Genomic DNA, 23,951 nt, shown 5'->3' with positions numbered 1-23,951 from the left:
TATAATTAATGCATCAAAGTTAAATAATATAAAATAATATTAGTTTAAAGTATTGAAGTATTATTGGGTGTTTTTAAATTCTTATCCATAGAAGTAATCACGTAAGATTAACCTGGAATTTTGTAAAAAAACGTGGAAAACCGTGAATTATGCGTGAAATCTTCTGCTTTGATTGGCTGGACACCTTGAATTACCATTTTTTTTACTCAAGCCGAAGATTATGATGCGTCTGAATTTTGTAAGTCCTACGGAGGAGGAACCTTCCCGTATCTCAGTCTTTCCTTCGTCGACGACAGCGGACCTGCAGGTGACAAGTTGGGGTACGATTGAATGCGCACGTCTGTCCTTGTCAATCGATGCATGGTGCGGAGTATCTTGAAGACAAGTGCGGATGGAAACGTCGTCTTGGCGGAATGCGCCTTGCTTTGGAACGCGTTTCCAGCTTGCAGAGTGAAATTTATTACCGTGGTATCCGCGGAAGTGATGTTCGCTTTATTATTTTGTGAAGTGCGGAAGGTGAAAATTTATTCGGAATTATATTTCTAACTCATTTGTTTGTTGTGATGGTAATTTGCGGTAATTGAGATAATATATTCTTGTAATGAGGGATTGATAAATTGATATTTCGTCCCCGGAAACAATCCATCTCAAGCACGGGTTAAGGAATACCGTCCTCCTTCACTCGCCGTCATAGCTTACATTTCAGACTTTGGTTCTGCCAATCAGGTGCGAATTCATGGCAGTTTTTATCATTCACAATGCCTTGCATTTATCAAATATTCCTTTCTTAAAATAATGTCTTCCGGTATCGCTGATTATTTGAAAATTAAGGGGTTTTGCATTCTATATGACCTCAAACAAAGTTTTGCAATCTGTATGACTTCAAAAAAATGCTTACCCAAAAATCCTTCGAAAAAGTTGAATATCGTAATAAGAAAGGAGCGTTTGAGGAAGAAGGTCTAATGTTCGGGAGCAAAAATAGTGAAGCAACCGGACATTAGAATGATGAACAAGGTGTATCGTATTGCTCACTAATTTTATTATCAAAGTTTATTGCACGTGTTTCGATTGTCACACAATCATCATCAGGTATTTGTGGTTGTTTAACAATCGAAGCATGTGTAGTCAGCTGTTATTATAAAATTTGTGGGAAATATGATACGTTTATCATTCGATATGTTGTTCGACGACATCTTTCCGCAAAAAGTTGACTTTATTCGGAGATTCTAGATTCATACTACCGGTACTGGTCCGTATAGTATACTCAAATATTCGAAGCTGCATGAATTAATGCATTGCGCATCCCGTTATGACACAAGTTCCGCATGGTCGTGTATATTGCGTATCCCTATATGTAACTTGAAATTTCAATGCTGTTGTTGGTGGAATGTTGCAGGGCAGTGGTAGAAAAATTAATAATTTGATATTCCGCTCGCTGCTCCTTTGATCGAGAGCTAGAAATACTCTTTAAAAATGACGTTATCAATTTAGGGTGCTGCGGAATAAATTTGAATCGAGTTAGTGACGATAATGGAAGTGTGTGGGGTACCGCCAAGTTGAACGAAAATTTCCCTTTATCTTGTTTCTTTCAAGTTGAGTGTCTATTAAATTATGTATCACGAATTCAAGGCTCTCTCTGAATTTAATCCTGGATTTGAGTGCAAAGATCCGTGTACGTCACACCTGAATGAAAAAGTTAAATAAAGATACGTATCTCTGAGGTGACAGCGGCTTTGAGTCTGTATTGCCTTAAAATATTCCTTCGCTGTTTATGAATTGATTCCTTGGTTGGAGAAAAACTTTCTTGCTTTGTTATTAAATTAAGTGTATATAGATATAAATAATTTGTTTATTCTATCATGAATCGCTACAGTATTAAACGAGTTGTGCATAAACTTGCACAGGTTATATGAAATGCATGAGAAACTTACCTCTGTTTAGGCCTGCCCGATTTATTAATGCATTGGAATCCGTTTTTCTGAATTTTGATTTCGGTAAAAAAAAACAGCGAACTTTTCACTGTGCCATTGTTCTCCTGTGTTTATAATGTATTTTTGGAATCCTTTCCGCGCATACCACTTAACGTCGTAGATGGTAATAATAAAGTGTGGGGATAATCGTTTTGTATCCAGTATGCCTTTTCACTGAGCTGAGTAGTTTTTTGTGTACCATTTCTTATAACGTGGACGAGTATGGCCGTTACGATTCCGATGCACTCCATTGGATGTTAATAAGAGTTGATAGCTGTGTTCCATTGATATCCTGTATATCCAAATAATGTCAGAAACACCTACGGCCACACTGGAGTGGGCATTTAAGGTGAATTTTCACCTTTATTAATAATTCAAAGATTAATAATTATCATTGATCCGTGAACGAATAATTACCAAGTCTATGAAAATTCATTATACATACTTAAGATACGCATAGGCCTTTTCACTTTCACAGAAAAATTCCACTGCAGTGCCCAATGTAGTGCAGTTTTGATGCAATTTTCCTCTAATTTTCCTTGTCACATAATATTATATTGTGAGGTCTTGCTGCGGTATTGTTATACCTTTTCATTCTTTGCCTCTAATGCTCATTTCCCTTTGCTGTGTAGAAAGCTTGGAAATTTTTCACTCCAGGTTATTGGTCTTTTTGTCCTCTGCTTGAAAATTTCTGAAATATAAATTTTTAACGTTAAATTATTCCATTGCCCATTTTTGAATGAGGAATTGTATACATTCAGGATTTTTGGTTTGCTTTGGAGTTGACATTGATGGGAAATGAAGTGAAATGGTGGAACTGCTGTGTTATTTATCGTACTCAAGTTCGCAATTTTATTCTGGACACGAGTTGGACTTAACGCCTCAGTAGATCAGTGTTTCCTAATCTATTAGTACCACCCCCAGCATTTACATTTTTCTCGACCGAAAATTATCGATCTGCCTGGAATATATTCAGAAACAAAAAAAATCGGCCCAAAGCCCCCAGCTATCAATCACTCAAGTGTCAGCAAAAGCTGTGAGATAATTTTGAATAAATTGTGTCACTTCATGGGATGGTGTGGTAAAATGTTTATGGGATCTCAGGGCGGTCGCGGTCCCGAAATTCTATAATTTATGGCTGCGAATAGTAGGTGTATGTATTTTTTCCTCATCGAAAATGTTTCTCCCTGGGGCCTAGCGTTAATTGAAATCTTATCTGCGTGTTCGTATATTATTTCGAATTCACTCAAGGGATTTGATATGAAGTTATTTTGTCATCAAGTTTCACCCTACTTCTTAGCGGTGAGAGAACGCTAAAAACCGCGATAGAGGGAAGGTTGCTTGGCAAGCGAGAGGGGGAATAGGATTTCTAGATGGAATGAAAGAGAAGAGGCCTTACTGTGAATTGGAAAGGGAATTGGATGAGGGATGCGGGACCGGACGGGAATATTTGTAAAAAGGCTCCATGTGATCCTACCTTAGCGGGTAAAATACTTTGATAATATCATTTCTCTTACTTAGTTTTTTATTTGCCCAACTTCAACTGCTTCAGTTGGATGTGGCGAAATTATTTTGGAGGCATCCTTATTAAAATGTGTCTGGCTAACGTTCTTAAGTTGGTTTCAGTGTGATGCATAGTTTTAATCCTCGGTAGTTGTCGGAACTTAATTTTCCTGAACGGCAATAGCACCAGCTTAATTAAATGTTCTTCGTTTTCGCAATTCTAATCCAGACTACTGGAAAATGTTTTACACTATCAGTCTGAATAGTTTATAGTTCGCATTGTATTTATTAAAATAAGCATATTGATTCGCACTCGTAATCGCGACTCTTGAAAATTGGGTGCTACGACAGTATATCTGAATTAGTAACAGTTTCTCTGCCCACCAGATGAGTGAGTAGGGTCTTGGGTATTAAGTATTTATTTTTTCTATTGGGCTTTGTCAAATCCTCGGTATCTTAAGGGTAGAATTTTGCACGCACATGATCGTTGTCAACGGATAAGAGAATGTATGCTGAAGTGGTTGAAAAGTCGTTTAAGGGAGGGAAAGACACTAAATGTCACTAACGCCAGGGCAGTGTATATGAAAATGAAGCGGAGGAAGCTAGAGGTATTCTTAAACAGTTATGTCACTCTGTTATCCATCGTTGAAGTTTCTTCACGCTGCGATTTACCAAAATCCATCCTTAATTATCGTGGATACCTTCAGCGCATCCTAAGTTACCGATTCCCGATTGAAAACCACCTGGCATAATTATTGTCTCTAAAATATTATGTATCAGGATATATTGAGATATAAATCTTATGGGGGTGATATTTTGAATGGATTCCTCGATTAGGTTCTTAAAATCAGGATCTTATTCAAAACATGCTAAGAAGGTAGGGCAAAAAAGTAATTTAAAAAATTAATCGCATCCCGTTTGTATTTGACGTCGTGAACGGGCAGCGAAGATGTCAGCGATCATTATTTTCTCGCCTCATAATTTTGTTAACCAATCAACTTAGAATTTTGAAAGTTTGAGATGGTTACATGACTAAATTCGAGAGCATACCCACCCATTTTTTTTTTTTACAGAGTTTAAGCTTTTTGAGGAGACATCATTCCCAAGATCTAAAAGTGAATATGTTCGTGATTTGCGTTGATATGCATTATTAATTTGTGTGAATAGCGGTTCCTTCGTTGAGTGATTATTTATTCGCAACTTTTTTGTGCTTGAAAAGGTGTATTTATAAACGACCTAACTGCTATAACACGATGGAAGGTTTTTCAAGGTGATAAATCAAGAAAATCTCGTTAACTTGTTCAAGTATATGGTCGTTATAGTCCCTGGTCTATCGGAATTTTCCTTTTATTTGTACCGTAGCTTCGGAAACGTTTCCGCAGGGTCCAGGAAGGATGATGGTGGTATTAATTATGGATGATGAGAAAGTGATAGGCGATGCTCTGGCTTCGCCCTTTCTAGTTATTCTCGATTCTGGGCTGATGCCGTTATCGGGTATTCAATCAATACCGTTTTCACCTCGTATCCTCTCGCCCCATAGGCCGGGGTCGTCAGTCTCCCCATCCTTATAACCACCTGCCACCTTCCACCCTTGCGGTTAAACCTTCGGACTATTTCAAATCTGGAATATCCTCTTCCCGAGCTGTTTCCTCGTGATAAGCTTCGTCTTTTATGGATAGGGTTAGTAAGCTTCGTGGGATGTGGCTTACTGATTACAGTAATGATCGACTTAAAATCGTATTTCTCGGTATTTTATATTGATATTAATATTAAATGTTCAATGTCTGGCTGCCTGTATTATAGGCGGACGCCATGGATTAATATTCAGTTTGGATGGGTGGTTAAACACATAATTCACGCAGTTGTGTACGCACATCCTCAAATTTCGTATACATGCATGCGTATTAAGGTATTCAACCTCTGAAGCTGTTCATATCTTGAAATGCTTTCAGAGAGCTGTTTATGTTATCCTCCCTATATTCTTTAAAGCAGACGTTTTAGGTGATATGTAGTGCATCTGCTCCATCATGAATGGAATTCTCAAGTAAGACCTGAGAATGATGTGGAAACGTTGGGACTTATTATATTTTCAATGATGTTTCTGTGCGGAATCTGTGAAGGATCTTTAATTCGTGACTTAGTGGGATAATTATACAGATTTTAATTTCAAGGTAAATTATCAATATTGACCATAGGCTCTGTGTAGGGGTTTGGTGTATATTTATAATGCTTTTGTCCAATTCATTCTGCCTGGGTCATTCCACGTCAACTCATCACAATTAAGTGGCATTTTCTACCTAATCCTCTCCGATTCTTTTCAAAATTTGGTAAATTTAGTGACCTTTGCGAGTGGTGGAAAAAATAAATTCACTTAGTTTTACACTCAATTAATGAATTAGTCAGCCGAAGATTGTGGACTGAAGGCTCTTTATTTTTACTTCCATGAAAGAAGGGAGATTAATGTAGGGTTGCGAGGAAGGGAGCGAATGGGTAGGTATTTATTATGGGTATAAGTGAGCCATTTGTTTGAGCTTTGGTATCCTAGGTTAATGATTTAATACTTGATCATTGATATCTCAAATCACCCCTTTAGTTTTTTGATAAAAATGCATTTTAGCACCCCAATCAATTGTTATATCCTATAGAAATATCATAAGTACCAGAGAAACTGTCGTCAAGGAATAAATCAATACGTGATGAAACCCATGATGAACGGAGTCGTCTGAACCTCGCCGCGGAATATTATGAGTCACGCTATTTGCCAATTTTGATTTTATATAACCTTGTTATAAAATTCGTAAAAATTCAATAATTTTAATTGCCGTGAAATTCATTATTTTTGATTTTTTTCATTACTCTTAAGAGTCACTCGATCGACAAATTTTGAAAGGAATCGGAGAAGGCCAGGTTGAACCATGTGCTGACTTCTTATGGCATGACCCGCTTTCAGTATTTAAATTCTTGATTCAATCATTGTTTGCTACTTTGGTAGATGTTTCTTGCCTACCTTATGCTGAGGTTATGTCCAGATATAAGGCTGCCATTGTCCCTTATTGGCCTTGTGGCAAAGGTAGTGGAGTGGCAGCTTGGACCCAATCTCCTTATTACCATTGAATTTTCGGGCTTCGTTCATGTGTGGTGGTGGACCCTACCGCTTCTCCGGACAATGGGTTTTAATCTCCTAACTTTCCTCAACTATCGATCTTTCCATCGGATTCTCCGAAGGCCTATGTGCGGCGTTGTGAAACCCCATGTAAACCCTTCAACGTGGGCCACGGTCTGTTACCCTTTTGTGATAATTAACTAGCTGTGTGTGGAATTCCATGTGAAGAATTTTACCTTCCATACTGTTGAGTGAGAAAAACGCCGTGTTCTAATTTTAATGATACGGCTTGAGTTGAAAATAGTCTTAATTATCTTATGCAGTAAAATAGTATATTAATAATAGATGGAATGATAGAAAGATTATTTATTATTCTAGGACTGATGTCCTCTAAGAACAAAACAATTTACAAAGCATATATACATACTTCAATATATTTGCTCAATTACTCATTGTGGGCAGTAAAAGAGAAAAAAAATATTAGACAATATCCAATCAATGATACAAGTTTTATACAATGTATACAACGGTAAGACATACAATTTACAATCAAAATTACAGCGTGGCGGTAAGCAATAAGCTATAGACCTTTGACTTAAATAATTTCAGAGACCGAATTTCTTTCACATTTTTAGGCAACTCGTTCCAGAAATTTGACCCAACAACCTGGAAAGATTTCTGGAAAGAAGTTGTGCGATGAAAGAAGAATAATCATATAAGATATAATATAGGCTAAGTTTACTGTTAGTTAGGAATAAAATTCATAACGGTTTAAAAAATTGTACGGCTATGAAATCTTTCAATTGCAAATGTTATAAATGTCTGCTACATCAGTAATGAAATAATTAATTTTTACTTTATGTCACGGTCATGTTAAGAGTACGTAAACGTCTATTCTTCATTATTCATTATATATTATGTTTTGAGTGTTGTTTTTTCTTACTATGAACCCAAAATGTCATGTTGCTTTATGTATCTGTTGTTCTTAGGGGTATGTACCCAAAATATTGAATACATTTTATTTCATTTCATAGGCTAAGTTTGAGGATGGTTGGACAACACACTTTTTAATATTCAGTAACCTCACCTTTGTTCAGTACTTTGGGAATGCAATCGTTCTAATATGATCTATCTCCTGATACCTCCTTCCCAAAACGGCGTGTCCGCCTGGATAAAGAGCAGCCTGATCTTTTATATATCGTCGTAATTAGACACATATGTAATCAAACCAGTGAATTTTATCAAGCGCCCCGTTTCGCATATCATGGGAGCGGTAAACTCTTATCTTTTCCAATAGCGTCTTTAAAATAGAACATAATTGATACTTAAGGTCAAACTCCTCAAAAAGAATGACTTTATGATACGACGGGTACAAACCCTGACGTACAAATTTCCCAACATCCGGATGATATACATATGGCAACATTGCTTTACCGATTAAAGATTCTACTAAAGTTGACTCGCAAGCGTTACTCGAATCCTAAAGGTTCAACTGCTTCTTTTTATGTTCATCACTTACAATACTTCGATTAAAGCAAAGAGCTCAGTCCATTGCCCAACCAAAGTAAGTACTAACTATTCTCTTAAAATGAATGGACGGATTCTGTTAAGATTTAAAGTCATCTTAATAAGTCTTCAAAAATATGTAAATGTTTATGTGCTCTACAAAAAATGGATGATTATCTTGCCAACAGGCGCGCAGCTTGGAATTAAGGCTAGGGTGGGTTTTAGGCGCAGCTTATAGTGGGGGGCCTGGGATATAAGTAATACTCGCCTCGGTGCGGGTGCCCTCCCCTCAGAAAATTTTTAGGATAAATGGTTCAAACTGGTGAATTTTACGGCTTTCTGAGGGGCATTTTATTAATCCTTACACCATTCTATAAGTAATATTTAACCAATTAAATAAAATGGAATAAATTTAAACATTTCTCTGAGCTCTGGAAGGGGTTTTATCCCCCAACCACCCCCCCCCCTCGCTGCGCCACTGCTTGCCGATAAATCCCGAAAACGACGCGTAATGAGTAAATATTCAAATATAGGGTGAATACGTGCAATATCTAAGATAAAATTGAAACATGTACGCTTTCTTCATTTTGCACACTATAAAAATGATCGCATCTTTGTGTTAAACGGTGTTTCTTTCTTTCATTGCAGTACGCACAGGAGACCCAGCACGAGAAGATTCTCCGTGGTTTGGCCGTCGGCATAGCCCTCACAACGTACGGCCGCCTGGAGGAGGCTGACCCCCTCGTGACCTCATTGTCCAGAGACAAAGACCCCATCCTTAGACGTTCGGGAATGTATACGCTCGCCATGGCATTCTGTGGCACGGGAAACAACAGGGCCATCCGGAAACTTCTCCACGTCGCAGTAAGTATAAAATCATATATTTAAGAACAATTAATCGTGAAGGAAACCGGAGAAGCATGGAATTTTCATAATTTTTAAATTTCTGGAAAGTCTTCATTGTTTTGGAATCATCCTGAAAGCCTTGTTGTATGTTCCCTTTTGTTTGGTAATTAAGAACATAAATATTTATCATTAGCGCGTATAATTGTGGTTATAATTTAGTTAGTACGATCAATTAATTAGAATCCGTACACGGTGGTCAGCATTAGGATGGAATTGAAGCATTTATTGCGCTGATTTCGGTATTCAACACTTTCTTCCATCTTTGCTGAATATTTAGTTTTGAATAATGAAAATGTATCCATCATTTTGTACTTCTTTTGCCTAAGGGAATCAGTTCGGTCATCAAGGAAAAGCGAGGGATGTCGATAATCGGATTTCGGTAGCTAGCCTATTTTAATGAATAAAAGTTATGTGGGGTTAAATCTTTAGGATATTATATTGTGTCGATTTAAATGATTTTACATCCACTGCATTCAAGCGCAAATAGAATATTTAAAAGTGTTGGAGGTGACTCAGAGAAATATCATAATCTCTGATATGTTTGGATATGGTTTTTTTTAAAAGAATTTTAAATACTCGAATGAAATAATGTGCGTCATAACCTTGAATATAGCTATTGATGCGTTGCATTTTGAGGAAAAAAAGTACGATATAGCCTTTCATTCACTATTTAAGTTCTTCAGTCTTTCGTGTATGTAGCTCGCGGCGGCCAACCGTTTTGTATAAATCGTCTCCTTAATCCATGCGATAGGCTTTTAATAGCTAAAAACACATGCGTAGGTATGTGCTCGATTAAGAGTTGACTCCTTGCTTTATCATTACACATATGTTCACCGCGAGCATTTTCAGCCATCATTCTCATCAGTCATTCTGCTTTTTAGGGAATGGGTTCTTGTGGTTTAAGTTACCAGTGTTTCGTGCCAGGTAATCCGACATTAAAGCTCCAGCTCGTAACGAGTGCTAATTAAACGTTCTTGTGATTGTGGTGGATTTTATCTTCCTCCAGACTTGTGTGAGCTTAAAATCTTCTCTTGCTGCTCCTAATTTCTTGCCGAGGTTAATATCGCATAGGCCATATTATCACCCTTAGCTTGCGCCTTCGTTTCACCTTCCTTCGAACGGATAAGGTCGCTGTTTGTTTTTTTTTAAATTTAATTTAAGAACCCTTCGGGATATTGCGTCCTGAAATTAAAGTAGATGAATGTTTTGAGTTACCCTTAACGGCAAGGTTATTCTCGTTTCCTCAGTTGTTCATCGTGTTACGAAAAGTCTAGCGTAATGAAAATTCTCTCGTTCGAGTGACAGGATAATTGTTCTTTTTGGGGTGGCCTTGATTTGTGTTGTTCTTCTCTTATCTGTGGTATCAAATGGTCGTATCGACTGCACTCTTTATGTAGTATGTGAATGGCTAGGTTCCTTATTTTCTGACCTTTCATTCCGTGTTAACATTGAGGGGTCAAGTATTTTTGTTCCAGTAGTAAAATTTCAAAGCATTCTCAGCCGAATGGTCCGATAGTAATTTTACTTCCTGTTATGTGATCGGATCTTTTATAGTTCATTTGGCATTATGGAGACATTCTCAGGGTGTTCATGGCCAATTGAAAATTCCTGTGTAGAGAGAGAAAGCGAGTTTCAATTTTAATTGTTCATTGTTATGTGGGAACAATCTGAAACACGTCTCAGTTAATGAGTTCCTCTGCTTAAATTGAGTTTTATAGTGAAATAATCTATTTCGGCGAATTTTGTTCTGGAAGATTTACTCTATTTCAAAGTGCTGTCTCATTATAGCTTTTTGCCGTTATTGTCTATGTATTTCTCACTTTTCCATATCGCTAATTGATGGTGATATCCTGTTTCATCGATTGTGAAGATTTTTCAGGGATTAACTCTTTTAAAGTTTGTTTCTAGTTTGTTTTTACCTCTATCGATTTTGGACTTGTCAGTGTATCAAGAAGACGTGTTACTTTTCACGGTTGGAAATATTTACAGAATGCCATCAGGAGTACTTAAGTAATTTTTTTATGATAACTGTCTTGCATAGAATTTTATAGAGCGATTAGTCTAGATATTTGGGCGCTGTTGGAATACTAATCAGTTTATCTATGCAAGTAATACTGTGATATGATCACCTCCGTCAATGCAGTGCATTATATCGAACTTTTCAGTACATATTTTAATTTTTCTCAGTTTTTGTTATTAATGAGGGCAGGCGGTAGAGAAGCTAGGAGTACTATTTTTATGACCCAACTGAGGCCCTAGTCAATGTGGTAGCCTTATTAAAGAGCTATGTCAAAGTGTGCTGTGTAAGAACTTCTTATCATGCATTCGTAGACCTCTAATCTGATAGGAGCCTCACTTTGGCTACTACTGATACGCTATGGATTGTAACGAAAAACAATTATGCTATGCATATGTTAAGTGTCTTCTGTTGGAAGTTCTAGGTTGTATATCCAAAGTATGTGTGGAATCGCCGCATTTCAAACTTCCAGTAATTTTTTTTAAATTGCGTTAAAATAAGTACAATACATATTCGTGCTTGAAATTCATGCCGTCTTCTTCCCTCTCGTAAATTCTAGGCCGTTCACTGTATTCGTTGACGTGACACGTTCCACATTAGCGAATATTACGCCGAAGAAATTTTCGGATGTGAAATTTCAAGCAACGTACTCATTGCTTTTGCACTCTCTCAAATGAATGAAAGAGTGAAGTAATTAGGTATCTGCGACTTGTTGAGAGTTTCGCTTCAGAAATGCGTTCATTAGGGCTCAAGGAATGTCTTGAAAAGGATGTAATTGCTTCTGCATCCTTGGATTTCTCATTTGCGTCAGTTGCGGGAACAGTATTTTTTCAGTTTCGAGAAGATCGTTCCGAATCGTTTGTTTCATCCAATTGCTCGATGAAAAGCCTTTCGATAAGGATGAAATGGTTACGTATTTTGGAATCCAATTATTTTTTTGAGGTGAGCGCCTTCGGTTAAAAATTAGTGCTCTTTGGCGCCTTTGTTGTGGTAGATAGATGTAATTATGAATGCCTTTATAATCATCAAAGACTCGTTTCTTTTTAGCCTAAAACGCCAGCGTTGAAAAGAAAAAAAGGTAGTTACTTAGCGTGAATAAATACTGTGTATTTTCATCATCTTAAAGTTGCGTCTTTTAGGGAAGTATTTTTGTGAGACCGCTCAATGGTGTTCTGTGGATGCGAAATTACTTTGAACTTGTGAATTTTTAAAAGGAACTGTAGTTTACGTGATGACAAAATATACAGCCTGCTCAGGGACAAAGCGTCAATTAAAAAACGCAATTATATTCAGTCTGTTTAAATTTGAGGTTACGCAGGAGGTGCGGTTGCAGCTTTAAAGAGAAAAAAATGTTGAGGTACCGACGTGAGATGGATACAGCATTTGTGGAACCCTTACCCTTGTTAGCTCTTGCGAAGTTAAAAATATTATAATCCAACTTTCTGCAATTTAAATGGAATTCCTTTTACAATGCTGGTTAGATAATAAATGCAACACTCCTGTTAGCCATTAATTTGAACATTGGCTTAGGAATGCATTGGTCAAATTTGGATTTAGAATTGAAGAGAGATGTTCAAATTTGAAGGGGTGACAATAGGACGAGAAGAAGGAGGAAATGGTCCGTGCATACATACCTAAACCGATCCTTTTGAATGCTTAAATGACGATATTGGTAATACCTCCGTAATGCTTGGAGGAATGCCCGATTTGGGTCGTTTAGTCATATTTCATCCATTGCAACTCTGACGATTTTTGATATATTTGATTGCATTCATCGTATTTTGTTTTCCAGGTGTCCGATGTCAACGATGACGTGCGCCGAGCTGCTGTCACCGGACTAGGATTCCTTCTATTCAGGTTGGTGACATTCAGTTCTCATTCCATTCCCGTGCTCTCGTCGTAGAAGTTGGAGGATAAGAGCGCAGAGCATTTCAGTCTTCGCCTCGTATATCTTTTTTCGTTCACGCCACTCGCAACTCATTCTCAAGTGTCGCATGCTGTCGAGTGATGTATCCTTGGTTGAAATTTTTTTACCTTCAAATATTTATCCCTGTGTGTCGCCTGAAATGGATGCGCGAATGTTTGTGCATCTTTTATGCTCTTAGTAACCTAAAATTCGAGTAGGTCATTGGGTATACTATGCGCCCGCAAATGTCTCGATCCCTTAGATATCTTCTTGAGAATCTTATGCTACCGAATGTTTTTGTGTGTATTACCGATGAATGTAAAGGCATCACCGAACATTTCGCGTTTACTTCGTGTACTTTTTTTTTAAATTTATGCTCGTATTCCCAGTAATAACCGTACCTTCCATTACCTTCGTGGTATTCCATTATAAGTTTTCCTAGATATCAGGCAATTACTTAAAATAAGTGGTATAAGTAACTGTCTGATATCCAGGAAAACTGATATCCAGGAAAACGTAAATCGGCACTTCATTGATTTAGTGTCGTTCACAACCACCTTAAAAAAATAATCTATTAGTGAATTTTTTGAAGAAAAAAATGACAATTAAAGAAAAACAACTGTCAAATATATATCAAATCTGTATAAAATCATGCATTAAACAATTCGTCCCTACTATGTATACATGATATGAAAAAAAGGATAGCTGAATTTTTGTTGCTACTACCGTAGGATGAGCCCTAAAGTCGAGGAGCGGCATAAAAAATGGTGGAATTGTCTTCCCGGTTTTCAATGAAAATGCTTTAATGCCTTATTTCTTAAATTGCACGCTAGGATGCATATGCTGAAGAATAGATTCTATGTAGATATGAATGTCTTGGTCCTGTCTGGGCCCCATGGGTGACGTAGCGATTTCCAATATCGTGCCACATGGTACCGTCGACCGGCTTCGTTCTTGCCTCGTGCTGTGTCGTGAAACTTCACCCTCCGCGTCTCCATTTCATGACGCGAGGTATTTCTCCTGCCCAACCTAGGTGCTATCCTTTTGAGACGACCTTCGTGTCGCTCGTCACGCCTGGTCATCTAACTGGACCTGAAAAGGAATTGATTTTTGAGTGCATTTCGCCTTGCGAGTTCTCATTGGTCGGACTGGTAACGGAGAAATTGCTTTTTGCCGTGGCTAAGAACCAAGTCCAAGGCGACCAGGAGTCGCGTGAATTTTGGTTTTACTTCGCCGTGCGAGTTCTCGTCGAGTATTGGTCGCGCCGATACTGGGTGATGTCCTCTTCCCGACGTTGGATGAGGGTACGTTCATAAAACAAGTGAGCTGATGAAATGAAGGAAATGGTGGAGAGTCGCGAAGTCAACTTCCTGAATGTTTATTTTTTTCTGCTTCCAACTCGCTCTCAAGTATCCCAAGATGTCGAGGGATGGCAAGTCGGTTTTCATCGTATTTTTTAATATGCAATGCCTGTGCTAGATGCGCGTATTTTGCTGCATATCTTAAGTCTATGACGCAAGATTCAAGTCGTATTAGGAGTGGACGTCTGGAAGATATCCATATTCAATTGATACTTAGGGGGAGTCAAACATCTTTTTCCGAAGAATGTCATCGCATTTCTTAGAATTGTCGGTATTTTACATTTGTTAAACTTGTGTGATCACTCAACAAATTTGGCTCTATGTATGTGAATCCTGTGTGGGTCTCTCGATAAAAAGTTCTTATATGAAAAGAAATTCGTTTCTTAAGCGCCATCCCGGCATGCAATACGTAATTAATTTTTAATTAGTTGTAAATAGATATTGTCTGGCCAACAAAGTTTTCTTTGTGAACAGTTAAAGTTTTTTCTCAGCACTACGAATTTTACTCAAGAATTGCAACAAATAATTTCATCTTATTTTAGTGCATATTTTGTTTTATTCGTAGTTTGTCGAAATTTATCATTGTATTCATACCGTTCATACTTATAAATTCGTTATTTATGCGGTATGGCTTAAATAATTTTCAATACAAAATGATAATTTGGTTTTGAATGAATGAAGCAAAGACTCATTGGTGCTCGGGTTTGGCGTTGTTGGAATGTCACTTCTAAAAATTTAACTAACATTTACCATCAATAAGCGTTTGAAGTGTTTTTTTATATCGTTATGAAACGCCTAATGTCGAGGATCAGTAGGTACCATGTAAAATATTTTTCTAAAAATTAATTTTTTCTATTTTTTATGCGTTTTTGTTATCTGATTATTTAAACTATGATTGATATCATAAACTCAATTCTTTCAGGCATAACTTTGTGAAAATCCCTTGTAAACAATTGTGAAGGTATGGTACTTTTTCACAGAATTTATTTAAGACGATCGGTTCCGTCGCAGTGGCGACATCTTCAGGTACAGAAATCCTTATTTTAACTATAATTTTTAATTATTTTAATAATCGTTATTTATTAAATAACGATTTCTGTACCGGAAGATGTCGCCTCTGCGACGAAATCGGTCGTCTTAAATAAATCATGTGAAAAAGTACCATATTCTTATAATTGTTTACAATGGTTGATATGTATGGCGTGATGCCATGGATACATTCTAATGAGTCGACGTGACCGTGTATCACCTTGAGTCATTGATTTCCGTGGCCTCATTGCTTCGATCCTTACCTAATCCCCGTTCCTACCTTCCTCTCTCCACTAACTGTCGGATTCTGGATCTGCCAATTTCCGTGCGTTCGTTTTCTTGAAAGGATATATTTCCCTTCTCATTCGAAGTGAGGGAAGCGGCCTGTTACGGAGCCAATTTAATATTTTCTCATCTTTCCGGAACCCGAGTCCTTTTCTCGTTGGCATGCGGATTCCGTTTTTATTCCTTTCGATTCGAAGTGTAAGTTTCACCCCATTTTCGGCGTTTCTGGCTGGATGTGATTTTGAAAGTTCTGTTCTGTTAGATGGATAATTTTACGTGATAAGCTCGGCTACATTCATCGGAGAAGTAATTTCAGGTAGCCATTAAGAATTTTCAGTGCTGTGGCTACCATCAAAAGTAAGTAATGCTCCAATATAAACAAACAAAGTAAAACACCATTTATACATAGTACGTATTGAATTTTCATAGATTTTATAATTAAGGGAAAATGTAAAATTTGTCTTGAGAATAACCAGAACTGAGAATTTTCAGTAATGAAATTACAGTTTTTCATTTTCAGACATGAATATGGTAATATATGGTACATTTTTGATTCCATGAATATGTAACATTGTTTACTTATCGTTAGATTAATTTTTGGAAAACAAAAACGGGTTCTTCGTACTGTGGAGGAAGAGCTGTATAACAAGAGCTCATTATTTCCACATTTAATGAAAAATCGACTTAAAGCTGTAACTAGAAGATGCTTGTAGGGGAGCTACACAATGATGGAAAAGAACTTTCTATGCGGTTCTTTTTTTGGGATTGCTATAACAATTCCTTTTTAGTATAACTATAAAATCAACAGAGTTTTGTTAGGCTCTACTCCAACAAAAAGAACCATTGCCTAGTCTTGACTTTAATTAGGTATTATTATGAATAAATTTCAAGAGTAGCGACTTTGTTCCGAATAAAATACTAATTTGACATAGTTCGCCTTACATTCTTCGACACATTTCCCACATTTTGTAGCCATTTTAAGCACTCATCCAGGGTTATTTCCAAGTACTTGAAATTATATACCTTTTCAAGTGGAAGACATTTTAAACATTTGTTTGCGTCACAATCTTTAAGTGATAGTGCAAATCCCAGTTAATTTGGTCTGTTGCAAATGTGTAGTATGCACATTTAATTTTACTTAACAGTTAATCCTAATATGTTTGCTTTGAACCAATGTGTTAGGCATACTAATTCTGATTTCATATTGTTCATTACTATTTCTCAATTTAACGCGTCATAATTTAAGGCGATGCTATTGGCAAAAGCAGTGCTATAAAGTCACGCGTGTCATGAGCCGGGGCTTTAAATTTTATGTTATCTATGGTGATGTGGTTATCATCGAATTAAAGGAGTGTTTTCTGTGTACAAATTAGTTTAATTAACCCTTAGCTACACGCGCCCGCGAGGATAGCGCCAGTGCACGTTTGCAGATTTTTTGCCGCACTTCAATATTTTTGGTTTTCCTAAATAGACATTAAACGTTTAGGGTATTTTGAATTTGGATAACTTCTAATAATTAAAAGCGCCTTAAATATTTTTATCTTACTTTTATAAGCAAAAATAAAGTATATTAATAAGGAAATTTCTTGATAAATACTTTGAATAATTTTGCTCAAGGAGTTGCAGACGACAATGTTCTTGGTCGAGGAAAAGTGCAGAAATAGAATACCAAAGTGTGCCACTAGTGATCTTTACGCAGTAAGCGCGCTATTTCGAATTTTCAAAGAAATGCAGCAAAATCCCCGCTTAGCGTGTAATTAAGGGTTAATCATTTATCAAATTCGTGTTTCCACGTACTTATGTTTTTCGATATTCGGTAATTCAGCGCTGATCCGCAATAACGTTTTCGTTGCGGAATGAATGGAAACGCCTGTATTACCTCACACTGGCGTGTCGGATTCGCTTTTCATGTAGAGCTGAGCTGATCTCATTCGCGGAGACTGTGCGACTGCCTTATTGCTCATTGCCCCAGCATGGGTGCTCTGGTGTGACTCCTCCGAAACGGCGTCGATGGAGCGTTGTGTTGGGTGTGAGACCCGTGAAATCGTGTCATCGATATGGCCAAAGGGTGCTAGTCTTTTATCGTTATTGCGTGCCTCAAAAGCTGCCGAAATTCAGGCTCGAATCAAACGGAATACATTCCTTCCCCGCGGCAATATAAAAGGCATAACGGGACCGAGTTGTGATATTGGAAGTAATCTCTTGCTCTCGACAATGGAATTCTTGCGTGTCTCACCGTCATTCCTTATGCGTCGGCAGCGAAAAACACAGAAATACGATCCAAGGCAGTCCAAATACCCCGAGGCGCCTTCTGAGCTCCTACCTGAAAAAGGAAATGACTGTCATTCTCTTCTGACCCAATAAGAAAATTCTTCCCTTCGTCCAAAAATGTAGACAAGATATCGTACTTACTGGTAATTTAAACTTGCAATTGAGTGCCTGTAATAAAATATTATGAAATAATGTAATGAGCAAAAGGTATTAATATATTTCTAACCGCGGCTAGGAAGAAGTATCAGGGAATAGTTTGAACAATAAAACTGGCAATTTTACTGAAAATTAAAATATGGCGACCAGTTTCGATAGCTTGTTTTGTCTTCTGGATCAGCGAATGACATGTATCTTAACAGGTCCTCATTAAATCGTTTTTGTGGAAAATTGTGAGCCTCCTCTTTCGATATGTGAGATTTCATCCGAATTAATCTCGGAAGCACATAGAATGTCAGGGAATATTGATCAGATGGAGTTTTAATAAAATGAAGTCCTTTAATTTTCTTGGAATTGTTTACTCCCGCACTTTTTTTATTTTGGTGTTTTGGTTGGCCCTCTCGAAAAATTGCTGTAAGCTAGGCGATCGGCGAAGTATTCATTGCTATTCATCGTCTAGGTATCCCATTCTGTCTATGACTTTCTCTTTTATGACTTCTACCAGTTTTTATGAAGGATCACATACCCTAAGTGACAGGGAGGAGAATATGAAATTTCCCTATAGTTATGACTATCACAACATCTAGCGAACCCCGATAAGTCGACAGCAGAAGACGCATAAAACACTTTTTTTGTGGGGAGAATGAGCTGTTTCTCTCATTTATTCTTTTTTTGCCCCTACGATGTCACTTTTACGCCGGCGTACGAAATGGGCCGCGAAATGGCGGAAAATTTTGGTTTGGAATATCCATTTCACGACAGGATCAAATGTTACAAGGGGAAGCGGGTAACAAAGCCAAGTTCTGAACTGAAGTCAACACGGCATCCGCGGCTTGACTTCTATTTCTGGCTCCTCTGTCGTGTTGACACTGTAAAGTTCCAGTTCTTCCGCAGGTGTGGTCGTTTACTTGTCTTTTGTCAGATAATTTTATCGGTCCGTTCAACTTTCATATGGTTGTGGTTCTTTTGTGAGCGTGCAACGAGCGAGATGCGGATTGTGTCATTTTTGAGCTGTCAGAAGCAGTAGAGCGTATTTAATTTTTATTATTATTGATTAATATTTAATTTAAAGTAATATTATCGTTTCAAGTTGGAAGGGAAATGTTATAGTCGATCTCACTCTGATTCCTGTATCTTTAGAGTATTTTCACAAAATGGATAATGTGGAAACATTTCTAATAACCGAGGGAAATACTTCTTTTGATATCCTTAATTCAAAGGGTTTTGCTTTGCATTTTATGTTTGAAATTTACATTTCATATACTATCATTACCCCGAAAACAGCACTATTTGGCTTTTGCAACGGGGGATACAACAATGAACCACGACCTCAATAATCTATCTCCTAATTTGGGGTTACATACCTAGGCGGGATTCGAACCCACGACCTTTAGTTTGGTAGGCGTGGACTTTACCCCGCCTCCACTGACTTAATGGCTTTCATTAACGGTCATAGCAAACGTCATCTCTACCGGTGTTGGCACGTACGGGACAATTTTTCATGCTCAGCATGCATTAAATTAGTGGTTCGAAAGGGAATGCGTTGGATTTTATAGATAAGGATAAGCCAGTTCCATCGTTCCCATCACTGTTTTCACAAGTATGGAAGAGCTCGTATAGTGGATGAAGCGTGTCAGCTGTCATTACCAATTCCGGATCAAGTCCTTCCGCGGTTGATCGCTCCAGGTATGTACAAAAGGGGCCGAGAGAGATCGCAAAGCCTATGTTCCCTTACCCCGGCTTGGAATTGGCGAGAACTGCTGTGTGTCGAGGGGATGGAGCGTCAAAAATACAAGGAAATAGGGTTTCCCTTGCCGTTTGGGAAATGGGAGTGGTAGATGGTGCGAAGAAATGTCTCTGGTGGTTGCGATGAATCATTCAGCTGTCGGCTCGAAACGGGAAGTGATGTTTGTTGGTTTGGGCACCTTCCACTCTCCAATCAAAGTCGAACGGCGTGGATTTAATTTTTAATATCGCTCGTCTCTCACATTTTAAATCTGCTGAATTGCCTTCGTTAGAATTTAAGAGGAAGCAATTCACCGCGTTTCAATTCCTCGAAACGGCAATGAAAATTGCTCTTTCTTAAGGCTTTTTATCGGGCTTCATTCAAACTTTTATTAATTTTTCGATTTTTGTAATTAGCGCGTTAAACATCATGGAAGGTAGTTAACTAGAGGGATGAGGCTTTTTTCGCCCTTGTTGGAGAATATTCTTGTCGCGGCTACTTTATGGGTAGTTTGCCTTCAGGATCTGGTGTTTGCATCAGAACAATTGTACCGCTGTCGGATACATATGTATTGCCATGTCCTTTTCTTCAGTGTATATTTTCGAATTAAATAGTCAGGCAGTAAGGAGACTAGTGTGATCTATTACGCGCAGGCGGGCAGTAAGGAGACTAGTGTGATCTATTACGCGCAGGCAGGCAGTAAGGAGACTAGTGTGATCTATTACGCGCTTTTCTCGATGGTCTTCTTTGAGTAAGTAAAAACACCTATGCTAAATTAATACACACGTGCACTTTACTGCCTTCCATCTTTGCCAAATTCCTCTGAATTCTTAGGACACGATTTTTACTTCTAGTTCTTTGTTCCTTGGCAATCATCAATTTTTAAGATAAAACAGCTCCTTTAATATTCAGCAGGAATGTCTTAGAAGCATTTGGTCACCATTCGTAGTTATTCTCTTAGGTAAGACAGAATTTTCATGTGTCCTCGTAAAATATTTTCTTTTGCATTTTTTGTTGTGCCTCTTCATAGGTAGTGTGTTTAACACAAAATTATATTAAGTAAGTTGTTTTTTATCGTGCTGTTAAGCCACCATGCGTAACTTTAACTTGAATGGCAGAATAAACATTTCCGTACAATATGTACTTCATGTCGTGGAATAATGTGTCTTATTCTTTAGCTAACGTTCCGCCGAATGTTTTGGCATCATCAGTACCTAGGGACGTTTCCTTTGTGTTGGGTTAAGTCTCATAGAATATGTTTTTCTTGTTTGCTGACTACTGTTGTCGGAAAAAATGACGAAGAATTTTTGTCACACCAGTGCTCAAATGTCAGAAAGTTGTAATTTTTATATTTAGAAACTCTATATATTACAGTTAAATGTGATGTGGAATGGAGGCACGAATGCTTCACGGAACGCTCGTGGAGTACCGAACACTGTCCCCGGTGCGAATGTGAGCCGCAGACGCGAAATTCGCCGTGTCTCCCTGGGATTAGCCTCCAGGTTAACGAAGAGTGACAGAGAGATGTGTGCGAGCACGCGCTCATGAAGGTGAGGGATGGGACTCTGAAGGGGAGCTTTGTAAGGGAAGAGTGGAAGCGTGAGGATACTAGACCGGAGAGGAAGAGGCGGTAGCTTACCAATCGTGAGTGGTAGTGCCGACCTGAGCCACTCATCTGACCTCCGATTGATCAATCTCCGTCGAACCCAGGGAGTCATTCGGCTAACGAAACCTTTCCCAGCCTTCCATCCGAGAACAATCCTTAACAGTAAAAGCACCGGAATAGTCATTTTGACCGTTTTTGAATTTTAATAGTCTCCTCTTCCTTCACAATGGTTAAAAATTGTTGACATTACGTGACTTTTAATCAATTTTAGTCCTCTGACTACACGCCAAAATCTTTGTTATCGGCTGTTTGAATTATGAAATAATTGCTGATATTCCTAAAATGACCATAGCAGCTATTTTGGTAGGTATCATAACTGTTATACTTATTATATGTGTCCTTTAAAATAAGGCTTTTGTCCCAGAATTATGAGCAGTAGTCACGTGAACAGATTGAATTCGAAACTGATTTTCTGCATGCTTCTTTACAATTTATTTTTTTTAATGCTATGAAATTATATCACAGGATTATAGCATAGACTACCTCAGAGTTTATCCACCAAAGTTTTTGTTCTAGGTGAAAAACTAAATCTTTTAAAATAATTATTTATTATTTGAAAATATTGTTAATTTGAGTAGAAAAATAATCGTACTTCAAAATAATCAAATTCGTACTTGCTCAAATCATTTTTGCTACAACTTTTATACTCAATCCATATGTATACCATTAAAATCTGTCTATCTGGCTGATTTTAAAACAGTTTCAACGAATATTTCAATGCACAAAGGTTAAGAAAAAGACTTCGCTGTTTCACAAAATAAAATATATTTGCGACCGGTTTCGATACAGCGTATCATGATGATAATCATAATAATATATATATTTTATTTTGTGAAATAGCGAAGTCTTTTTCTTAACCTTTGTGCATCATGAAGGAGTTTCACCATGTTACGCCAACCACCATCGAATATTTCGTCTATGTCCAATATGCATTATATCACTGAGCATACGCGAAGGGCCTGGAAATAATGTATCTGTTATTATTAATTTTTCAAAGGAATGAGGTATCTCCGCAGATTGTCTATTACTGTTCATTGCTATCACACTCCGAACCAGGGATGATAGGGATGAACAATTTTCGCTCTATCCAAACGCACGAGGCTCACGGAGTAGAATGCATTGGTACTCGATGGAATACATTACATTTAGTCGTTGTTTTGTTTGCTGAACTTCGAGTTTATTCCATGAAATTCCTTTCGCGGCTCTGATTTCTATGGAGTAGCAACTTCGTGTTTGGTACGGTATTTTTGAGCATATGCTACCTCAGTGTAATGAATTAGACGCTTAATGAACGGATCGAACGCGTGAAGCATTGGACAAGATACAGTAATTTTAGCAGAAATACTTCGTGGATGCATGTCTAATTCTGTTGCTAATACTACAACTGGATGTCTGTGTGAATGTAACAAAATTTTATTCGAAATTATATGATACATTTTATGTAAATTACATTTATTTTCGTCGAATATGCCGTTCACTAATCAAAGAGTATGCTGCACATCTAGCAAGTATTTTTCCGGTTATGGTTTTTCCTAGAAATTTAAGATGTGGTGTTTACAGTTATATGTTTATATTGTCTCTTCCTTTCATGACCAGGAAAGTGTTTATATCGTACAGGAAAGGCTGATACGCCTGTGAAGTTGCTTTCCTCCAAATAATAAATACCGAACTGAAAGGGGATGGAAAAGTCCTAGTTAGCCGCTACGATGCAGAGTGTATCCGGTACCTATATGGCTATCGTAATTCTCCTGCGCAATCTCATTTAAGTTTTATTTTATTTTTTTTTAGATCTTCCTCTGCTTCTTTTTCGTATCATTTATGTTCTCTTCTTACGCTCATGTGTGTACCTCTTTTCACACCTCTATTTGCCAGCCTCGGTGGCGCCGTGGTAGTGTCCTCGTCTGCCAACGGAAAGGTTTTAGATTCGAACCCCGCCTGGGTTGATGTACCGCCATCCGGGGCATGGATGTTTGTGATTGTCAAACAAGTATATTGTAACAAAGGACCATCTAGTCCTAAATTCGCTTGTAATAAAGACGACTCCATTGTTATTATCTTCGTATCGGCCTGGATCAACAGAGATCTCCTCGTCCGTCTTTTTACGATTTCACCAAGCTCGTCACTTCTCTCCGACTCATCGTAATCTTTTCCGTCGGGATTCTCCCAACCACCCTTTTTCCCCTTATATATTGATTCTTACGATCTCGGTATCATTTGCGTGAAGGAGGATCGGAAAACTTCTTTAATGGAGCATTCGTCTCCCTAAAGCGGGGAGACATTTTAGAATGGAATAATGCCCAACTTTCTCCGAACTTGAGTAATGAATCCGCTGTTGACGTAGGTACTCCTTGAGCTGCTCCTGTGACGGCTGACGAACGGGCAACTTTTTGTCCCTCTTCATCCTTCCCTCTACGACTCTGTTCCCCATATTTTTTCACCCTGCGCTAACCTTCCCGAGTTTTTCCTCAGGAGTCCACCATGGATGAATCCCCATTGGAGATGCTTCCATACCCAAGTTTGGAGACTAGTCTTCCGTACCCATGGTT

The 23,951-nt window shown here is 37.9% G+C and overlaps 1 protein-coding gene across 1 annotated transcript in view; it reads left to right on the top strand.

The window, feature by feature from the left end:
- LOC124161400 (26S proteasome non-ATPase regulatory subunit 1) overlaps positions 1-12,908 on the top strand; it is a 36,835-nt gene extending 23,927 nt beyond the window's left edge. The window contains exons 10-11 of the mRNA XM_046537718.1: positions 8,731-8,946; positions 12,798-12,908. Of these exons, the coding sequence (XP_046393674.1) occupies positions 8,731-8,946; positions 12,798-12,908 (327 nt within the window). The remainder of the gene's footprint in view (positions 1-8,730; positions 8,947-12,797) is intronic.
- Positions 12,909-23,951: the final 11,043 nt, after the last annotated feature.

This window comes from Ischnura elegans, chromosome 6 (genome assembly GCF_921293095.1).
Source record: "Ischnura elegans chromosome 6, ioIscEleg1.1, whole genome shotgun sequence".
NCBI lineage: Eukaryota > Metazoa > Arthropoda > Insecta > Odonata > Coenagrionidae > Ischnura > Ischnura elegans.
The sequence above is the reverse complement of the archived record's forward strand: the minus strand, read 5'-3'. Positions and strand labels throughout refer to the sequence as shown.